The sequence below is a fragment of the Ammospiza nelsoni genome, chromosome 6 (assembly GCF_027579445.1).
Source record: "Ammospiza nelsoni isolate bAmmNel1 chromosome 6, bAmmNel1.pri, whole genome shotgun sequence".
Lineage (NCBI taxonomy): Eukaryota > Metazoa > Chordata > Aves > Passeriformes > Passerellidae > Ammospiza > Ammospiza nelsoni.
The window spans coordinates 39051395-39074216 of NC_080638.1; the positions used below are offsets into that span (position 1 = coordinate 39051395).

Below are 22822 nucleotides of genomic sequence, written 5' to 3' on the forward strand. Positions count from 1 at the left end.
TCACAGGGCATCTCTGGGTCCAGCCTGGATCTCCCACACTCATATGTCCAGGGTTAGGAATGGGCCACTGGACGCAGCTTTTCCTGAAGAAGCAAGGAGCTGATTCTCAACTCCCAAAGAGGTATTATGGATTGTTTTCAGTCACTTTATAGTCATATGCATTCATAAATTTTTATATGGTTGGAAGATGCAGACTTTGATGGTACAAAGCTCACAGAAGAGCTTTAGATCACTGGAGCAACCACAGACAAAGTTTATGTTGACAATTTATCAGCTCTTCTCCGTCAAGGAAAATTGTTTTTTAGTGCCTGCCTATTAGCAATCACATGCATATTATGAAATTGAGTTTTGGGGAGGACAGCCTGCCATCTGTCTTTTCTGTCTTTTTTGCACAATGCATCATTCTAAAGTTAAAACTTTCTGTGCTTTAAAATGATGTAAAATATGAGATGTCTATAATAGAGACACTTGGAAAGAAAAATGTACTAAGTAGAAATGTAAATCTTTATAGACTTTAGAAACAGGGAACTGCTGATGCTATACTTTATGTTTTAGCTACAAATGCCCTCCACATTTTCCACATGCCATAGTGCTGATAATTAATTAATATATATCTCAAGGAGAGTGAAAATGTTTCCTTCATAAACTCTTTCTGGTTCAGGGCAGTTTTTTGTGTGAGTGAAATGGAACTGCAAATGCCTGTTGTGGAGAAAGAAAAAGATGTGTGCAGTTTCCTTTTTGTGTTCTGATATGCTAAGATTTTATCAATAATATTGTTTTCCTGTAAAAATATCTGCCTCAGAGAAAATCTGCTGTGTAGCTGTCAGGATTACACCTCTTAGAATATACCTGTGATGATTCTGTTAAATTGATAAAAACAGAACGCTCTGCTGTGTAGAAGGATTGCTGAAAATATTCCGAAGCCCTTTCATGTGTAGCAGCACTTGTATGGCAGTGCATTTATTGTGCTATAAATTCCATCACTGATTTTGGCCATTTCAAATTGATTCTGCAGTAACTGTAAGTAATGAACCTTACAGACAGAGCCAAGGAAAAAAACCCAAGCCAATAAACTTTTGCCTGTAGGAATACAAATTGTAGAGTTCATTTAGCCTCAGTTTTTATCAAATCATGCAGTGAATACCCCACAAAGCCAGAACATGTATCCAACAAAATATACAGTGCCATAGCCCTGGCTTGCTTTAAATTTAGCTGTTAAACCAGACAGTCAATTATCCAAAGTACATGTTTGTATGAGGTGTCCTGGGGATTTCACCTGAGATTCAAGGAAGGTGCTCCACATAAGTGGATGAAAGTGGAAAAATTATACTGGAAGTGACTTAAACAGGATAATAAGCCAAATACTGAGCTGTTTTACATGGTCAAAGCAATACCAGGTACCACTGAATTTCATAGGGGTGTAGATGGATGTGCAGTGAGCTACTAATGACTCACCAGGTCAAAGTATACCACAATCCTCAAAATTTACATGTTTCTAGTATATTTCCCTTTCTTTACTGAAAATTTCTCCCGAGCTAACAAGATATTAACGATTCCATAGATTTTAACAGAGAATTAATGTACTTGGTAAAAATTTCCATAGGAAAGTTTTAAAATGCATCTAAAAGATGCTGTTCTAAGGTTTTCTATAGGAAACCCACTGACCTTGATTTGTTAAATTTTGTATAATTTTTCAGTCTTTTAGATCATGTCAAGTCTTATTTTACAAATAGACCGTAGGTCTAGTCCTACTAAACCAGTGGGATGCACATGAGATTAAAGTACAGATGAATGTGCATATATGTTCTACCCTCAGTTGTTACAGCAAGAGCTAACTTCAGATTTCAGTTCAAATGCAGAAAAGATTAGTTTTCTTCCATAGAGCTTTCTTACTAACATTACAGGAGAGAGAATAAAGCTCACATTTTATTGTCTGTGCAAAAATAAATAAATGTCTGGGTTAGGTTCCTGCAAGCCCTGCAGCGCTTCCATGCATCACAGCTTGCACGCTCATGTATCTTACAGTCTGCATTGCATGCTGAATTCATTCTGTGTGTCTTCTTGTACCTAACTGCATATTTTTCTGGGCCTTTGTGCAGTCTGTGAGAGATATTAAATCCTCATTTTGAGATCAAAATGCTTGAGTCCATTCTACTCTTATATAGGCTACAAAGATATTTGTTGTCTGAGACATATTCCTTGCCTCTCTCTATAAAAAAGTCTATTTTGTCAATTTGTCCACTTTAGAACAGCAGCCTAAGTGACACACAGAGCAAAAAAAGACACAGAAACTGGGGCTTTCAGTTAAACACCGAGTATGGTGAAAGCCATAATAAAATAATGAGAGTAGGGAATGCTATTTTTCCTTTCACTCTGCTGGTTTGTTTTGTAATGAGGAACACTGCAAGTGAGTCCAAAATCTTGTGAATAGCCCCTGGTAACTAAGAGCAAAGAAACCTTGCTCATTATTTCTCCTCCCTCCTGAATAAACATTTCAGCCATCATAAATGAGTGTGACATGAAGGGCAAGTGAGTGGCTCTCATTCCAGATGAGAAACACTTGAAGCTGAGGAACCTGTAGGTTGTTGTAAAGGTGCAGATCCTGTGACCACTGGATGATGGGGCAGGCATACCATTTATTTCTGTATGACCTAAAATTCATACTCTTAAATGAGTGATTCCCAGCCTTGCAGAGAGAAGTCATAGGTGTTCAGGCTGACTTTTGGTTGGGACTGCAGTGTGTGAAAGACAGAGCTATCCTATTTTTTCTGGTTATTTTATTGAATTACATAGAAAAACTTAGCCAATTATAAGTAAAGGTTCAGTGTGGATTGACAGATGGCATGCAACACCCCTACTGTATTTCATTTATAAATATGATTGATGTAGTGGTAATTTCTTGGTAACCTGTTTTTCCAAAAAAAAAGTGTTGTGAGTAGTGGGTTAGTAAAAGAAAATTAATCTCTGCATGTTAAACTTGCCAACTTTTGAATTAATTGCATGAGAGTGACAATCAATTAATAAATGTTAAGCAAACAAGAGAAAATCAGTGAATTAAAAATTACTAAATTGATTCCAATGCAGATAAAGCAAGAGTCTGCCATAATTCTTTGGTGTAGATTCAAGAACACGAACCTTGTCTCATCAGTTTTTCCTCCCCATTTATCCATGTTTAGCATTTAAAACAATAGCGGTTTATTATGATTTTTACAAATAAATTGCTATCTATAATCTAGCTTGCTGCATTAAGTGGATTATAGAAACAAATCATAGATAGTGGTCCATTTGTAGCTGTCAAGGAGAAGGTCAGAGCTCTGCAAAGACCATCCATCTCCAAGTGGATAAAGGTTTTTTCTTCAAAGAGAAATCTCATCCCTCGTATGGATGGACTTTGTCTACTAATGGCAGTACATGTGGCTGCTCCTCTGGAGGGGCTGTCATGGTGTGCCCCAGCCTTCTGCAGTCTCTGTAAAGCCACTTTTGGGCTTTACAGAGTAAAGTAGCAGTTTCAATGCTACTTTCTTTATCAGAACCATGTGAAGTGTATATAAAACTGTTCAAATTAACACTGAGAACAGTCAGAGAGCTACTGACATTAGATCTAGGCAGACATACCAGAAGAAGTTTTTCTCTCCTCTTATGATCATTCATTTTCATCATCTGGATGTAGAAGCATTATTATTTACCTGCAGAATCTTTTCTGAAATTTGCAGTCAGAATTTTTATAAAATCAGCTTATATTCCTTACTGTCTATTTCCCCCTTTATACTGAAAATTTTACATTTAGATTCATATGTGTCATTGATGTGAGGAAAGTGAAAGCATATTAATGAAGTATGGAAATTAATTTTTTTTTGCCTAATCCACTCTTGCTTTTGTCACAGTTGTGGTATTTTTCAGGTTAGCCCACACATTCTGTTGTCTAAGATCTTTGGGTAGACCATGTGTTCTGTATACAGCCAGAAAAAAATTGTGCCATGCTAGGGGAAAGCATACAAGCATTAAAATAAACAAAACAATTGCTTTTGGCTGTGGGAGCATACACCAGACACCATCAGCATAAGCAGAGGAACCTTAGCATTAAAGACATTCAAATAATTGTCCTCATCCTTCTCCATTGTGTGTCCCTACTTTACCATGTGCAAAACTCACTGATATATTTCTACCCATTTAGTCACAAAAGTAGGAAGAGTAAATGTAATTTTTTTATTAACTTCAGAATGAGCTCTGGGGCTGCAACCACAGGTGGAGAGCTTGAGCAGAACATAAACATTCCTGTCTTAATCAAGGGTGACTTGGGGAATCCATTTCTGTCTTTACAGACAGCAGCATTTTCTATATCTTTTTCTCTGTGTGTAGGAAAATACATTAATATCAGATATTTTGTTTTATCTAGTCCTTTCTCACTTATCAAGTCCTTGCAGAGAATCACCTAAGGTAATTGTTGGGCTGCTAAGAACTACATCAAACAAAACAGTAGGAAAAAAAACCCTAAAAGAATCTCTTTATTTCTCCCTGCAAAGAAAGAAATAAAGAAACTACATCTGAAGTATACTTATTTTTAGCTGTCTTTAGTGCAACAAGATTTGATTGCCCCAACATACAGAGCTGAAACTAACTTTTTTGAACAACATTTTCACCCTTTCTGTTTCAGAATGATGCAGCCATTTCCCCCCATCTCCCAATACTCTGATAAACTGCATTGGAACCAATGCAAAAAAAATCCTTTTTTAGTTTAAATTTCACTGCTGGCAAAAGCAACAGAGTTCTGGAATAGTGAATTTCAAGAGAGTTTGCTCATGGGCAGGGACAACTATTCCTTTACTGGAACCCTGCACACTTCAATAGCTAAATGCTTTCAACTTTTTTTAAACAGTATTAAGGAAAAAATATCCTCAAGGCATTATTTTTACAGGGAACTTCAAACATTCCATGAAGAAAAAAAATGCAACATATTTGAACACAAAGGGATTTTAAGTGGCAAATCTGTTAAAGTGAACTGATCTTTTGAGTTTCAGGGTTAAATAAGTATTGACCACGAATTAGAGATGCAGACTACTGAAAATTCTGAGACATTTCAGATTCCTAACGTGACCAGCAGTAGCCCGATTCTATAAGAAATCCTATATAAATAATTATGTTAGCTTGGTTTTAAATTAAGTATATTTCATTTTTTCCTCTGAGTTCAACAAAATCCTTTATAACATTTACAAGAAGTGCAAGAAAATCCCAGGTTCTTAATCTTTTTTACTACACAGACTTAATTTTTCAGTAACTCAATATTAAAAATTTTAGAGTTTATATTTAAAGCAGCTGTGAAGCAAACAGATATGCAAGGGTAAATCTGCTCATCTTGAATCCTTCTGCAAATGGTCTGCTCTGGAGGTCATATCAAAGAGATTCTTTTTCCAGCTTAAACCTGTCTTTTCTAAATAGATCTCAACCTGATCTCATTTAATGCATTGATGTCTGGTTTCTAAGTCATTATATTTGCTGTATTACATATCAAAAGGACTCTTGAGAAATTCCCCTGAATTGATAATTCTAATTTCTTATGTATAGCTACTCTATATTCACTCTGAGGACAGCTGTATTGTATGCTAAACCACGAATTGTAAAAATTGATCCCTTTGTATGTAGGTTTGTATTAAATTGAGATACTCTATTTTTTTCCTGTTTGTTGCCACACATGGGTTCCTGGTGTCAGTTTGTATTTGGCTGTTTGAGCATATTAAAGTTTTGCTAGTGCTTATGATGTTCTTGCCAAGAGCGCTCTTGCAGCAATCTGCACTAGAACAGTCTTTGTGCCAATTACTTCAAAAAGTATTCAGTTATAAACCCAATTTTTATGGCTACTTTTTCAGGTTGCTGTGTGTTGATTTCATTTAGTTTCTTTTTTTTTCCATTTTTTTAATGTTGATCTTCAAATGCTTTTAAGCTTTCCATTATGAAAAGACAATACAGTGTTGATAGAGTTTTTAATAAGATATCTATTAAAGGTTCAAAGGTATTAAAATTAAACCTAATAATTTAAATTAATAATACTGCATATATTTAAAGGATGCTGTTTAAAAGTGGAAAATTTGGAGTTCTTATTGCAGGAGCATAATATGAAAATAGAAAACTTTGCAGTGACATAAGGCAAAATAACTGAAAAATTATAATGTCCTGAACTGAAAAAAATATATTTATTAACTCAACACAATATTTCTTGAGTTTATATTATAAAGCTGATTTCAGGAATGTCAGCTCTTCAACATCTTTTGCTTAGGGAAAAGCAGCTTGCTAATCCATTGTAATTAATGAAAAATCACAACAGAGGAAAGGATGTCCTATCATTAATACATTTTACAATATAAATGTGCTTTTGAAAGGACAGACTTGATCGTGCAACTTCTACTACTGCAATGTACACCAGTGCAAGACTGGACCTCAGAATTCTGACATGACAGCCATCATGGCAGTACTGACAGATATGTGCCCATATACAGCCCAGAACACTCTACTATGTGCTGAAGAGTAACTGCTTGTCTAGTATCCCAAATAAAAAAAGGTACATGTGTCATATGGCAGAATGAAAAAGCCATAAATGTAGGATCTAATAATGTTAATCTAAAGAATCCATAAATACTGGAGGAACCTCTGATCGTTTCCCAGTCTGTTAAGATTTGATAACTCTTGAAAAACATTTGTGCACTTTTGAAAATGCTTTTGTTTTGTTCTTTGGATGACAGCTTTAGGAGTTGTTTATCACACAACAGTCTTCTATTATTCTCACAGAGTATTCTTAAGATAGCCTTATCCTAACCAGTGTAACTTGGGCAATCTCATGTTCTTGTTTTACCTTTGCTCTTTTTTGGAGCATTAGAAAGCTGTCCCCATTACCTTCTCTTAAGTTCATTATCCAGACAGAGGTAAGTGGGAGATAAACCTTCTGCATGCTGAGGTTGAGAAACAAGGAGTTTGTTTTATGTGCGCTCAAAACAGTAACTTTAGCACAGAAGAGATCTGTTCTCTGTAGTGTACTTGAAATGAAAGTGAATGACAGTGACTGTGGCTATTGTGCTTGCTGCTGATCTCAAGATTCCCCATATGCAATCAATAATATTCTGCTCAGGTCATTTTAGGGATTCAGCAAGTGCTTTGAACTGAGCCTACCACACTGGGTTGTTTCTCACATGATGCTTGTCTTTAAGCACCAATAAGTTTGAGGTCTCATAAGGATACTTTTTTTTATACCCTCAGGATTAGCCTGAATTCTGCCTGTGACTATTTTAAGCAGTAGAATAGGATTTGAATCTTATTATTTGAGAGAGTGCTAACAGAGGAAAGATGGGGAAAGCCTAAAGTGTCTCCAAAAACTAGTATTGACTTTTTAGCAATAAAATACGTCCTGAGACCAAATATGCTGTTTAAATGTAAATACCATTTCCATTTTCAGACTGTCTTTTGCAGGTGTATCTGAAGGGATTTTAAACGTACTTGTAGATGGGAAAGAGGCTATTGACCTTGAAACTATGTATGTGTTAGGAATAATGTTCCCCCTCCTTGAAATCCAACTCATATTCTTTGAATGGGTGCTCAAGACTGCAGCTCTGAACAGAGGTTTCACATGGCATTCATTGCCTAACTCAATCAAGACTGACTGCAAAGCTGTTTCTCAGGAGTCATAGACTATATTGCCTTGTCTTATTTTCATCCACCATGGTTCTGAATGTAACAGTGACAGCTGCACTAAGTACTACTTTTCTTAGTTCTGGTGCAGACTTGATATAATAGGACAAGGTTGTAGACACAATGCTCTTCATTAAATGGACTACTGTAGTTGAAAAAAAGACCCCAGATATACAGGGTTTTCAGCATACAGGCATTTTTTTTAGGCTAAAACTGAAGTAACAAATTTTTGAATCAAGTAAGTGTTAAGAACAATTACTGTAAGTAGACAGGTTATTTGGTTACGTTGTCCAAGAGAAAAGATAGATGATGCTTATGAGGTTGGAGATGGCTGATGTTAACAAGGGAAAATGATAAAATGGTTATTTCATAGATTAAAAGAGATAGCAAGTCTAGCATTGATTCAACAGGAATATAGATCTACAAACTTTACTTGACACAATGGATGAAACCCATCATGTAAAGTGCACATGGCAAGCCCAATGTGTCCTCTGTGTGTTAAGCTAAGTATACACAATAGAGGCTTGATTGGCCTGTGTACAGCAAGTTGGATGCATTTGGGACATCTCAGACTTGCTGCACATGTGGGGTGATCCAACATATTACAGTTGTAGTGGCTCATTCCTTTTCAACACCCAAATGTCATGCTCCATGGGATCTCCTGTTAGTAATACTGTAGGGGTTGTAGAAATGCAGTAAGTCTGAGAAGGGGATGATGAAGTACTACAGGACCTGCAGACTCAAAGCCTTACTGGACCTCTCATTTCCCAGCTACTGCTGAATGATAAATATAAGCCAATGATGTCTTCTCCCAAAGCTTTCATGAAGACTGGGAGAGCAGGCTTTTATCTCAATTGAGGATGGGGCTGTGGAACCACAGAAACAAACAATTTCTGACCATGAGAAAACATAAGCAAGTAGAAATGTTGTAGTGATTTCAGTGTGACATGAGCAGGAAGGAAGAGAAGTGTGGTAAATAAAGAAACCTATACTGAATGGTTGTATTTTTATGTCAGAAAAGGAAAAACTTTCAGATGCCATTGTATAAACTCCCAATGCAACACTGGGCTCTGTTTTCCTCATAGTCCAGAGGAAATTCTGCTTCCAAATATTCACTCTTACTTTAGAAATCACCTGAAACCATGTAGGAACTCATCACCTTGCAGAGTGTAAAAACATTTGTCTCACTGGTGTCACAGACAGGTTTTGAGATGCATGGATGTGTATCAGTGAGTGAAGGAACACACAACTCTTTGAAGGAAAAATGAGAGGCTATGGGTATAGTTTGTAAGATATTTCTTTGGCCAATTTCATCAGTTTAAATTGGTTGTGTTTTAAAGATTTAGATGTGGATTTTGTAAGTATAAACTAACATATTTGAGACCAAAACAAATATATACATATATATATGCTTCAGAAACAGTTGTTTCTGTAAAAGGGGAATAAATGTGTGTGTGAATTGTTTATAAAATAGCTAAATACCTAGGTGCACACACTAAATAATTTGGATGTTTTCATATGTGATTGTTTTCTAAAAAAATTATTCTACACAATAATTTTAAGACTTCAAATTTAATGTCTCATTAAATGAGCTGGAGGGACAGCTTCTGCTGGTGCTGTGGTTTCAGACACACAATAAATTGGCATAATCATTTACACAGAGAACAAAAGAAGTAGTTTAGAAATTTGTTTCAAAATTAAGTTTAAGTTTTGAAGCACACAGAGACATTTGAAAGGTGAAATTCACAGATTTTTCATGCTTGCAGGTTTTTATAGCCTCTGGTAATGCATGTCCTTACTCTGACATCACATGTATGTGAAAAAATAGATGTAATATTTAAAGATATCTTTTGACAAAGAAAGTATTTCCATCTTCAGAGGTGAGATTTAGCTTTAAAGGATGATGAGCAAGTTCCAGATGTGTTTTTCTGTTGCTGGGCTTTACTTTCCCTAAGTATTGACAGAGGGAAGGTTTTATCAAGGTCTTTGTGATGTGCTTGTTTATAATGAGTAGACATTAGTAGAGCACATCTAAGAGCATATCACTAACAGATGACTAAAGAGAGCATATGGCAGGGAAAAGAAATATATATTTGTCCAACCAGTGTGGCTTGTTAACACTCCCACACTCATAAACTCATGTGTTTACATGTACTTACAATATTTTGCAAATCCATTTTCTAATCAGCTAAAAATAAAAGCCAAATAATTTTTTCCCAATATTAGTGTGTTAGGCAAAGTTGATTTAGGTTTTTTGCTTTAAACAAAGCAATTAAGCAGTTCATACAATTTTTACAGTATTTGTTTTGCTTCAGCATTACGTCTTTACAGTATATGTGTTATTTTAATTTCTCAGTGTTAAAAGTTTTGGTCTCACAAAATGCTTTTTCTTCACCCACCTGCCTATCCAAGGTTGTACTACAAGCAATAATATAGATCAGAATAAGGAAAATTCTGGTCTCGATCAGGTCACATGACTTATTTCAACCATGAGACTTCCCTGGGCTTCTGTAGTATGAATCATAAAATCATAGTTACACCTACTAATAAACAGTTTGTAAGCAAGAAATTTCTGGACAGTTAACCCAGTCCAGCTCCCAGCAACATAAAAAAGGAGTCTTGTCATTAATTTAATTCTGAAGGTGGATGAAGAAATTATGGGGAAATCTGTATACAGCTCTTGACATACAAAGTTTCTGATGACCCTGTGATCAGGAGTATGGTATTCACCCACCTTTTCGAAATAGACAGAACACAGTATCACTGTCTTCTCTTGCTGTGACATCTAAATGTGCCTGTCTATTCATATGGCATTAGTAGAAAGAAGATAAAGATTGATTAGGACTAACTTTTCAGAAGGAAGCATTTATAAAGGTAACTGCACAGAAGAGCTGTGTTTACTTTTTATTTTCAGGAAATTCCTAGCAAATTCTTACGATATATTTACATCTGGAGCCAAGTATTGTCCTTCATAAAATAGTTTATTGTTGCAATTTAGCTTCATTAAAGTCATAATACTGCTTTAGGATGTGATAGACTAGTGCTGTGGGATTGAATTATAAAGAGATTAATTTTAGCTACAGGAGATAATTGACCCTATAATTCCTATCACCCCTAATCCCAGTTCAAATGAACCAGTGTTAAAAGTGGCAATACTCACAATATAGACAAGGTCATGACAGTTAGAATTGTTTTTTACTACCAATTTAACTAATGTTGTCATAGAAGGGGATTTCAGGCATGGAAATACAGATCCTTTAGAGGCACACAGGCACTGGAAATGGTGGGTAGTTTGCTGTACCTTTCCCAGTGTAGAGAATCAGAATGAAATTGAGTGCTGACCCCTAAAATTTTACTTCATATGGGAATTGTGAACATGTTTTGATCCATGGTGGAATTAGGAACATGCTAAATAATTTGAATATGGAAGCAAATTCTCTTGAAATTCAACAATGTTAATATATGGTGGTCCTAGCAGGTTTGGAACTGTCTCTTAGGCAATACTATATCTGAAGTGTATTTCAGATGAAGTATCAGAAAAAAAGTGAGGTACTGCCTGAATAGACAGTTGTTCAAAAACAAATCATTTTGATATTTAGCTGCAAATGACATGAAGGTTTAGAAAAATACAAAGAGATATATATATATGATATAGCTTAAAAATTCCCTGAAGTGTTCATGCCAACTTCAAACATATTAGCATAAGGACTCTTACAAAAAAAAACCAGCAGAAAAATGATACTTTTGTATAGCACGTTCAGGATAAGATAAATTTTCACATTTTTACCAGTTATCCATCAGCATTTTCCAAGCATTTACAGATTTGAGTTTTGCAGTAAGCTGAAACTGCATGATAAAGAGACAGATAATGATAAAAAGGAGATGTATATGCAAGCCTAGCTCGAAGGAGCAAAATATACTATTACTGCCCCTCCTGTGAAGTTAATCCTATTTCTTTTAGCTATTTCTTATTAGTTAATGAGGTTTTAAGAAAAAGAAATAATTAAAGTGGGTTTGAAATGCTGTTTTTGCATCTTTGCCTTTAGGAACTTTTTCAGATATTCATAGAGTAGTTTGCCCTTGAAAGGTGCATTAAGTGTGAGTTTAGGCAATAGTTACTTTAAACATGGGTGGTCAGAAACCTGTAACTGAAATGGCCATACACAGCAGCTAATCACCTTCCTCATTCAGATTCACCACACTGGCTAGGCTCAAAATGTGAAATAGTGGTGAGAGGAGATGTTTCAGTGATTAGGTCAAAAAAAAAAAAAGAAACAAATTTCAAGTCTTACATCACAGATTTGCTAGCATTAATTGGATTTTAATTTGGATGCACTTTGTGATTTGCAATCTTAAAAATGACACATTTTCCTCTCTCTCACTTTCTACTATCAATCTCAGATCAGAAGTAAAGGGCTTGTCTTCTATCTTTGTGAGATGAGTATCAGTACAATTATTACCACATTTTTCTCACCTCCTCCTGTGACCCAGGAATCAACTAACTTCTCTGTTGACCTCTGGGTAGGGAGTCTGGGATGACAGAAAAGGGGCCCTCATCTCCTGGAAGTGTTCCCTTGATGTTGATGATATACTGCATTCTGAGGATGAAAATCTGTGGCAGCCAGCAACTGCCAATTCCTGTGCATCTGTTATCCATGAGTACAGGAACTGCAGTTTGATTTTCATTTCAATATTCTGTATTTATATTATTTTACTGGATAAAACAACCCCTTTTTTTATACACAGAACTCCTGAAGGAGTGAAACTGGAAGTGGTGAATAATTCTTTTCCCAGAGATTCAGTTTTCTATTTCAGGCAGCGCTCTTAGAAGGGGGATGCAGTTCTTATGGATGCTATTGCATCTGAGCATCTTCTGGTATTATCTTGTGCATATGGAAGAAAACCACCACCCCCAGAGCTCTCCATGCATGCCTGGTGCACTAGGCAAAGGCATTACACATCTACCAACTCTTTAAATGTTTTAATGCGGATGCAGAAAGACCATGCATCCTGCGCCTGAGCTCACAGATCACCTGTAGGCAGTTGCTTCTCAATTTGCCAGCCACAAAGAAGAAATTCAAGGCAGTGAACAGTGTTTCCATGGTGTAGGTGACTATCAACTCAATGAAATCCATTATGTTTCAAAACTGGTAGTCTTATGTCATATTCAATTTCCAAATACTATAACATGGTTACTTTATTAATTTTCAGCTTCATTATTTCAGTTTTATCTGACTCTCTTTTTTGTTGAATTTCTACTTCATTGTTGTAGTCTTCTTTCTTTGTGTAACAAACACCACAGCAAAAATCAACACCACAGGTTGTTGGGTTGTTAGGTTTTTATTTGATGAATGTGAAGCATTTTCCTGTTATGTTCTTTTTGCCATGAGGACATATAGGGCATGTTGACAGCCAATATTAATAAGCTTAACAATGATACTGGCAGTTACTTGGTACAATTTTAGGCAGTGTTAAGTGATCTGTGGGGAACAGTACAACTATCCTTTAAAAGAAACTGATGTCACAGCTGCACTCAGAATTCACTGGTATTTTTTATTGGTTTTGTTTTCCAGGTGATTCATATAACAGGCCGGTTACGTCTGAGAGTGTCGCTGTCACACGGACGGACAGTGCCCAGCCAAATCATGGGACTTGTTGTTGTTGCTCATGCTTTGCCACCTCCTACAATTAATGAAGTCAGGATTGACTGCCACATGTTTGTCACTCGTGTGAATATGGACCTCAATATCATTTACTGTGAAAATAGGTACGGCTTTTAGATCCTTTACTTCTTTGTTCTATGGGCTTGGCAAGAAGTTTTGAAGTTTTTGACTTTTGCAATGTCATCTTGGTGTTGTAGGAGAACACTGAATTCACTCTCATCATTGCTACCTTCATTTTCATTACATTCTAAAAAGATAAAGGTAAATTTAAAACTGCAATTTGCAGGATGTCTTCTAGAATAAGGGAAGATACACCAGGAAATATTCCTCTGAGTTTTCTCTGCTTTTTACAGTCTTTCACCGTCCCTCTCACAGGCAAGATTTGGGACTAGACAGACGTTGGTCTGACCTGTATGCCTGTCCTTATGCTCCTCCATCCTCCCCTCCACAAGTTTTTCGGTCTGAAGTTTTAAAGTTTTCCATTTTTGAACTAATTTGCAGATTACAGCTATCATGCTCGGTGTTTAACGGAACGGAAGCACAGATGGCCTAGATAGTAGGCTAGAGAGGTGGGATCTGTTGCAGTTAGAGGTGGGAAAACTGTAGAATAAAATTGGTTAAGGGCATACTGGGAAAGGCAGCAGTGAAATGGGAACAGGTGATGAAGAGTTGTTTGGGGGAGGCTGTGTTCTGTGTGATAGTGATGAGTGATCTGGGAAGGGGAAAGAGAGGATTTAAATTCAGCTCCTGCTCCCTGGGGGCTGGGTGCCCGTGGCGCTGGGTGCTCTGCATGGCTACCTGTGAGGGCAGGACATGGCAGCCAGGGCCCATCCACCACCCCAGAGGGGAGCTGGGGGCACAGGGGCAGCTCCAGCCCCTGGCATTGGGCATCTCCTGAGGACAGGCAGTGGAAAGGGGTCGGGTCAGGAGGGCCGATGGCCAGGCAGGGCTGTGGGGAGCTGGGCACTGACTGCCATGGGGGCCTGGGCTGTGCCTGGCGTGGGGGGAGAGCTGGGAAGCAGAGGGGCTGATCAAAACCATTAAGACCTCAGATTTTTTGAAAAATCAAAATATAATCCAGGGAATAGGTATTCAGAGTGAAAATATCTGAGAAGGAAATTACATGTAGTAAGTCTGGGTCCTTTGATGGAAGTCCAAGGTATGGGGAAAAGGTTGGAAAGGAAGAAGGAAGGTAATGCAGCCAAAATAAATTTTGTGAAGGGGACATCATCAAAAAGTGGAAGAAACAAGGTGGCTACTGCAAGCTTTTCTTGTGACAGCAACGATGGCTGGAAGCTCTCTGATATGAAAAATCATAATTGCTCAATAATAGTGGAATACCTGTGATCAGGATAGCACATCAATATAAACTTTTATTAAAAAGGATAAACTCAACTGTTTTGTTGAATCAGGATCTTAAACAACTTGAAATAATATTGGATTTCAATTATGAGGTTGTCTTTGCTGCCACATTGCTGCACTGCTGGAATACTTTTTAAAATACTACATGGCTATTAGAGAGAACACTTCATCTACACTTCCAGATCATTGTCTAAAAGTGAATATATTATTCTTGTTTTTAAGCTTGGAAAAACTGCTTCATGGAAAGTGGTTTGCACAAAGTCACAGAAAAAGTGGACAATGGCATTAAAGTTTGGGCTTTTTGCCTGAGAATCCAGCCAGTGACTATCCAGATGCTGGCAAAAGAGCTTTGGGGGTTAGGAATAGGATCTAGAACAAAACTTTTCCCTAAGTCTTTGATTTCACTGTGACCTACCTAGGTAGTAATGGAAAGCTGCTACCACTGCAGAGTTTTTCAAAGGCCTCTGTGAAGTGAGTTGCTGGTATCTATCCAGCTCCTAATGAACAAATTCCCTTTTAACAAAATCACCTGCACTTACTGCTGCCTTTATTGGCAACCTCCATAAAAAAAGCCAGGAATCAAATAGATGTGAAAAATGAACTGTTCCATCAGGTCAAGAATGATATGAACTTTTAGGCCAAATTAGGATGACTTATGCTTTCTCTGCTGCGAGTTTGGCATTTTTATGAGCCCTGAATTGTATATGTGGGGTTTTTTTTAATTAAACATTTTTCTCAAACCATCCCTTTATATTCATGTAGCAATAAAACTTCCAAATGCCTGAGAAAGACATCACTAAAAACTGTAAAATTCATCAGGTGAAGTGCAATGATTGGTAATCACATAGGAAGGGCTGATAAAACATGGTAAACTGTGGGAAGACAGCAAGAAAGTCTTGAGTTTATTAATGTTTTTCAATTTTTTAGCTGAAGGCAGCATTATAAAGCAACTTTTCCTTATTTGTTATGTATTTTGTCTCGTTGTAATGCAGAATGCATATAGTGGTACTTGAATGCATGCTACAATAATTCCAATTTAAGCCCCTGTGTCATTGTTAAAAATCTTTTTAAAATATTTTATAAAGTTAGTTTCAAATAGTAGAAATACTTCTGCCAGTGCTGGGAGGTGAATGTGGTCTCACTGATGCAGCAGGATTTCCACTCATCTAAAATGAAATAAGACTGACAGGACTTGGATTTCACAGCAGCTACAGTGCAGAATATGACTGTAAAAACTGCATAAATGACCAAAAAAAAAAAAAAAAACAGAAGATGGGAAGGAATTAACAGAACAGCTGATTAAAGCTGTCAGATTAATTATCTGGGTGTTTGCCAAGGCTGTTCTCTGAGTCAGGGACACTGGGATCTCTCTTCTGGGATTATAGAAAAGGAGATAAGTATCCCACCCTGAATATATGAGCTTGACTCCTGGCACTTGCGGGCAGCTACGAAATTCTTTGCGGTGCCACAGTAAAGCAAGCACAACATTGATGAAAACAGAGAAAAATGGATCCATGCTGGGCAAGCTGTAAGCACTATTTATGGAGCAATGGGGAGTTACTGGCAGCTGCAGGGAGTGTGGAGCAGAAGCCATGCCACTTAACTGAAATGAATGCTCACAGTGGACCATTGGATCAGCAGGGGTGAGATCAATAGTACTCCTACTTTTCCAAGTGGTTGCCTGCTTGAAACAGCAGTGAGCAGGAATGACATTACTCAAGTCTTTGGGTGCATCTTGTTACTTTCCTCAGAATGAAGAGATCTCCTTCATAATCCTGGACTCAGTGCACAAACTAGCCAGACATTAGCTTCCCTCTGAGGCAAGATCTGTTAGCTAGTATACTGGCTATTCAAAAAAATTCATATTTTTATTTGAGAGTGTGAAATATGGACCTAAAATTTTGTTGCCTAAAATGCGGTGTGTTAATCTGTGTCTATTTTGCAAATGTAGGATTTGTGTCTTCTAAGATTCACCATCTCAGATAATCTGGGATTTCTTTATTAGTCAGTGGAGTGAGAAAAGCACCTGCAGAGGAAAAATCATCTCAGATGGTGATAAATAACTAAAAGCAAAATGAGAGACTGATGCTAGAGTGCATGATCAGTCTGTGTGTTTTCAGCTGTTGAGGATTGAAGACCATTTGGAAAGAGACAATAGCCAGTTTAATGTGGACTGTGATACCACATCTGCTAATATGTGCCCAAAAAGAAATGAGCACATGGCAGAGGTTTGACTTGTTGGCCCTGACAGTGGTTGTCAGTAGATCCTTCAGATATGCAGAAGCAGCCTTGTGTAGCAAACCTCAAGCCTACGAACGTGTGCATAATTTCAGCAAATTCATCAAAACACTGTACCATATACCTACCTTTAAATTTCAGTCCTGTAAGTCAGTGGAACCATTGATCTGCTCAAACACAAGCCTATGCATATGTTTTATAGGACCACAGGGTAGTGGCCTGCCTAGAGATTGCCCCTTTCTACTAGGCTGGCAGGGTGGGATTTCCTCTACCTGATTTTATCATAGAATGTACCATAATCATTGCAGATTATTTCAAACCCTAAAAAAAGTATCCTACGTCTAGAAAACAGACATAGTTTCAAACTCTTGCTTGAGTGGGGCATTTTCCAATTTTCTTTTAAATGTCTGTACTGTGTTTAGGGAGGTTGACCCCTTGACTCTCCACGATGTGAGTTTACACACGCACACAGACACAAGTGCACAGACACAGAAACACACGCACACAAAGGTCTGCAGAATAGATTTTAAAGTTTCTATGTGCAATAAACAACAAAGTCCCAGTTGAAAGGACCCAGAGTGAAAGCTGAGCTCCCAAATGAATTAGACTAAAAAAGATAACACCCTGAGGCATCTGTGTGTCTCAGCATTTAAATTATATCCCTTGAAATATGAGTTTGGACTTGGTGCCAAGAAATGGTTGAAGAGCTTTTTCATGAATATACTCAATAGAAGACCAATCTGTTGAAATGAAATGTGTCTCTAATCATTTGGTATACACATAACATGTTTCTACTTTATTATGTAACCTTGAATCATCTTAGTCTTTTAATGAGGATTTTGGATTGTCACTAATGCTTTACAATTTCATGGAATTATATTGTTCTGGTGTTATGCTATATGGAGAATATGCACTAGAATTTAATTTTCCACTTAGTTAAATAGATAAAATAATTTCTAGGTTTCTTTTAAAAGATTTTTTTCTTTATTTTCCTCTAAGGCCTTGTCTCATTTGTACAGATATTCCATTCAAATGATATAATGCTGAAAAAACTTTTTAGCAGATTTAACTTTCTGAGTCATTTGACAATTCTTTTGTTCTTTTCTTTCTTGAATTATAGGCTTTATGTTCTTTTTCCTTTTTAGGATTAGTGATTACATGGATCTGACCCCTGTAGATATTGTAGGAAAGAGATGTTACCACTTCATTCATGCTGAAGATGTGGAAGGCATTAGACATAGTCACTTAGACTGTAAGTACTTCCATTTTTGTCAAATTATCTGGTACAACAGCTGATTGCTCCTAAACTATAATTTATGTTGCACAATTGGGATCTTCATCTTACACCTGCTTTTTTTTTGGTCAGAGGTTTTCACAGAGGATGGTTTAAATGTAATTCTTTGTGTGATTTATTTTCCAGTCTTTTTATAGACATATAAGACCATTTAAATATGTGGAAATAAAGCATTATATTTGTATTACTTGAATTTCCAGCAACTGTTAATTTACATGTGCTATGCATTATTTTAATCCTTAAAGAGGCATTGCTTACATGAGAAACTCCCTCCCTGGCACAGAATAGGAACTCCTCCTCTTTGAGGATTTTGGGTTTTTCAGAATCATAACACAGAGGACAAAAAACTGCAGCATAATTGGGATTTCACCAGGTTTTTTCATACAGAACTGAGCTACAGCTCTACTAGTGCTTTCACCACTCCATGTGTTAATATCTAAGTGGCCCCATCCTTACAGCATCTAAGTCCCTCTTGTATGCACACTGGGAGTATCTGACTGGGATAGGGATAACAGAAGTACAAAAATGCTGCAAGAGACAAACCTTACCAGAGAACATGTGCAGTGTCTGTGTATGGGGGAAGGGAGGTTCAGCATGATTCCTTGTAATTAAACTCTTTGTATTCCTCTTACTAAAAGCCATAGGGCCTAATTCTTTTCTTGTTGAGATCTGTTGACTTCAGTGATGGGGCTCCTGATTTACCCTTGTGCGAAAAAAGACTTAGGCCCATAATCTCTAATTTATCTGTGCCTGCAGTGAAGCCAGATAATTCTTTGGAAGTTTCAGTGACTGACTGCATTTATGATTGACTTTGGTGTTTTTCTTAATCCAGAAGATGATCTGCAAACTGCTTCTTAAATTCAGAGTCACAGATTTGAATAACTCTGCTCCCCCTGCATCATGTCCTACTAACATTTCCTAATAAAAGGGCAGCAGCCCAAATGCAGCCACATTTAATTAGATTTTACAAAACCATATGACTACAATAGAAAGCAGAAAAAAATGTTCCATCCCAAATTACCGTGCATGATGTGCAAGGGAAAATAGGAGTATAACTGACCGGAAAGCAGGAGAATAGGGACAGCTTCTATAACAACATATGGCAGCCAACAGCAGTATTAGGCTGTGTAAAGATTACAAAAGTTTCTAGAATGTTAAATGTGTTTGGCATAAAATCAAGTTAGATATGTTTCTGCAGAAAAAAAAAAATCAACTATCCAAAGGGATAAATAAAATAATTTTGTGTCATTTAAATTTTAAGCATTTAATAACCAGGTGAATATGTCAGTTGCTGAGAAATGAAGGAACAAATTCAGAAACTCAAATTCTTGGTACTCTTGAAACTGAAAGTCAAAAATGACAAGTTGCACTTTCACTGCACTATCTGACCAAGGAAATAAAAGATATTTATGACTCAGATTTCCCATACCACCTGGCATAGATGAACATCCCATTTGAAAAAGACCTTAATCTTCTACATGACCACTTCTCTCTCAAATAGGATATGTTTTATGAAACATTTATCTTCAGAAAATTTCAAGATCTATGCAGAGAGTATGACTGTAGTATGGTCGAGTATATAAGCACTGGACTAGGACTCAGGAGACCTTAAAGACAGGAATGACTTCAAGAAAATCAACTTACTGTATTCCTGCTCTCACTGTATGTCCAGTTTAGCTGATTGGTTTGCAAACTTTACAAACACAGAGATTTCTCCCACTTTCAACATCCAGCATAGCAGGGCTCACAAACTTGGCCATGTGGCTATAGCATAATTATTCTTGCCAGGCTAGTTGTTTTTTTTCAATAGACAGGGCTAGTTAAATCTTTTATGTATATTTGTGTTCTTGCCTTATAGGAACAAGATGCTCATAGAATCATTTAGGTTGGAAGGAACTCTGGGATATCATCTAGTTCCACCTAATACTCAAAAAAAAAAAAAAAACCAGAAAAAAACCCAAGATCAATACTAATTTGAAGCAAACTTTTTAGCACTTTGTGTAGTTATGTTGAAAAACTTCAGATTCTCAACAAGTTCTCTGAGTAACCTGTTCCAATTATCTTAATAAGTGTCAGTTATCCTCACTGTGATTTTGGGGGTGGTTTTTTCCCTCCTATCCAGTTGGAATTTCCCCATTTTAATGGTGCAGCTCGTGGCTCCATCTTTGCAGTACCCTGCTTGCAGATATGCTGGTAGGTTCCCCTGAAGTCGCCTCATCTCAGGCTAAACAAGCCTGGTTCCACAGCCTTTCCTCACAGAGCAAATACACCAGCCCCTGGGGATCTTGACAGACCTCTTTTCAGCTCACTGAAGCTTATCAATATATTTCCTATGGTAGGAGCCTAAAATTAGATTCCAGATGCAGTTTAAAGAGTGATGAGTGAAGGGGGATAAGGACTTTCTGTGCTCTGCTGGCTGTACACTCTCCAGTACAGCCCTGCTGATTCATGCTTAGCATCGTGTCCAGCAGGACCCCCAGGTCCCTTGTCACACAGCAGCAACCCAGCCAGCCAGTCCCAGTCCTGTAGCATAGCAGGGAATCCATCCATCCCAGATACAGGGCTTTGCCTTTGTCTTTTCGTGTTCAAACTCACGCTCTTTATGAAAGACCTTCAAGTTTAAATTAGTCTTGGGAATAACTGGGGAAGTACATAAGTTCTGCAGAAGCCAACATGGTTCATATCTTTGCCCAGAGAGATGTTCAACTTCTAGCAGTTGACAATAAAAATTGTACAGAAACCAAGAGAAAAAAATTGTAGAACCCCAAATTACTTCGTAGCAACTTGCCAATCCTATAAAATCAAATTCAAACCAAACCAGAAGGAGAAAATCTTCCTGGTTTAGTAAAACTAGAATTAGAGCTAAAATTCATGAGCTGGCAAACACTGGCTGTGGAAGGTGGAACCCAGCAGAACTAGCTCCCCAAAACAGAGAGAATGGGATATTTACCAGTACAACATAGGAAATAACTGCTTGAGATCACAATGGGGGAAAAAATAAATAAACCAACAACAATCAAAAAAAAAGCAGTTTTGTGCAATATTTTGAAGAGGACTTGGAAGCTAAAGTAATGGATAGAAAACACTGGTGAGAAAACAAAGAAACAGGACTTGAGAAAGTAGCAAACTGAAAAGGTTGTGTTTGATGGAGAATGCAACCAAAAATCTTGGTTTATTTTTACAGGAGATAAAATAATTTGTAATGATTAAAACAAGAAGAAATCCAAATTGCAATTGTAAATTTAAGGGTAAAAGAAACATAAGTAAAACTGCTATTCTGCCTATTTACTGACAACATATCATAAGAGAAAAGTAAGACCACTATACCCTGCCCTCTCATCCAAGATATTCAAAAATATCAAAGAGAAAAACAAGCAAAGAAAAAAACATTGCACAAAATCACACAGGAAAAAAAATGAAGAGGGCTATTGATGGCTTCAGATCATAGCAGCCCATTAGAAACTTAGAAAAGCAGGCCTTGTTAACTCTATCTCAGATAAAAGAAGACAAAAGCAGTTTCAGGAATGCAACCATAACAAGTACAATTGTGAAGAAGGTCTGCAAGACTATTGCAGTGACAACAGGCTTTTGTAAAGGAGCTACTGCCCTAATGAAAGGTCAGTTATGGTCACTGGAAAAGCTTTCATTGGCTTCAATGGACATTGGCGTTATGCCCTAAAAAAGCAATTTTGTGGACTAAAATTCTGAGCCCAGTGAAGTAAATAGCAAAAATTCCATTAAGTTCAAAATTTCTATTAAGAGATTTATGTAAGTTATGCCTTGAATCCCTTTTGAATTAATAAAACAACATTCATACTCTGCCTGCATTTATAGCAACACCATAATACATGGCATGATAACATACGCTATTGAAATATAATTATTTTCCAAACAGAAAAAAAAAGTTTATGGCAATTGTTTCTCTTCTGTTTCATTCAAACTTTGAATGATCATGCTTTTTCACAAATCTCTCAGCCAATTTTTTGGTGTTACAATTCTACCTTATTAAGCTCTTTCCTGTTTTGAAATGGTTCATGGCTTCAGGAGTTTGGGAATCTTCTTATCTGTTCATCTTCACAATGGTTGTTGAACAAATTGCTGGTAGAATCATTGCATAAATCAAGTCTCTCTCACAGAGATCATAATTAAAATGTTCTCTAGTCTAACAGCCTGTGCACATCCAGTATCATGACCCAGCTGTTGGCTCAGCTAATGCACAGAAACTGGCCAAGCTGCAACAACTTTTGTTTCAATCCAAACGCTCAAAAATTACAGGTCTGGCTGTACCCTGGCACAGATACAGTCTCTAATCCTCATTCTGTGACAGAGCTCTTCATTGGGTTATGTGCCATGAAAGAGTTGTAATTGAATGTTTTGTGTTTCATAGTTATGCGTATAGAACTAACAGCCTAGAAAGACCCCTCATGGCCCAGTTCTACTTTACCACTTGTAAGAATGGGGAAGGTGACAGGATCCTCTCTATTTACTCACCACTGCATAAAAGCATTGCAGGACTGAAGTGTGTGTCAGGCATAGGGCAGTTCAAACACTTTCACCAAGCATGAATAGAACTGGCCTTGTTCTTATGACA

The 22822-nt window shown here is 37.1% G+C and overlaps 1 protein-coding gene across 3 annotated transcripts in view; it reads left to right on the forward strand.

The window, feature by feature from the left end:
• The window catches only part of NPAS3 (neuronal PAS domain protein 3), a 586683-nt gene that overhangs the window by 542688 nt on the left and 21173 nt on the right, over positions 1 to 22822 (forward strand). For all 3 annotated transcript variants that reach the window (XM_059475172.1, XM_059475171.1, XM_059475170.1), the window contains 2 exons: positions 13248 to 13441; positions 18083 to 18189. In XM_059475172.1, coding sequence (XP_059331155.1) covers positions 13248 to 13441; positions 18083 to 18189 — 301 coding nt within the window. The remainder of the gene's footprint in view (positions 1 to 13247; positions 13442 to 18082; positions 18190 to 22822) is intronic.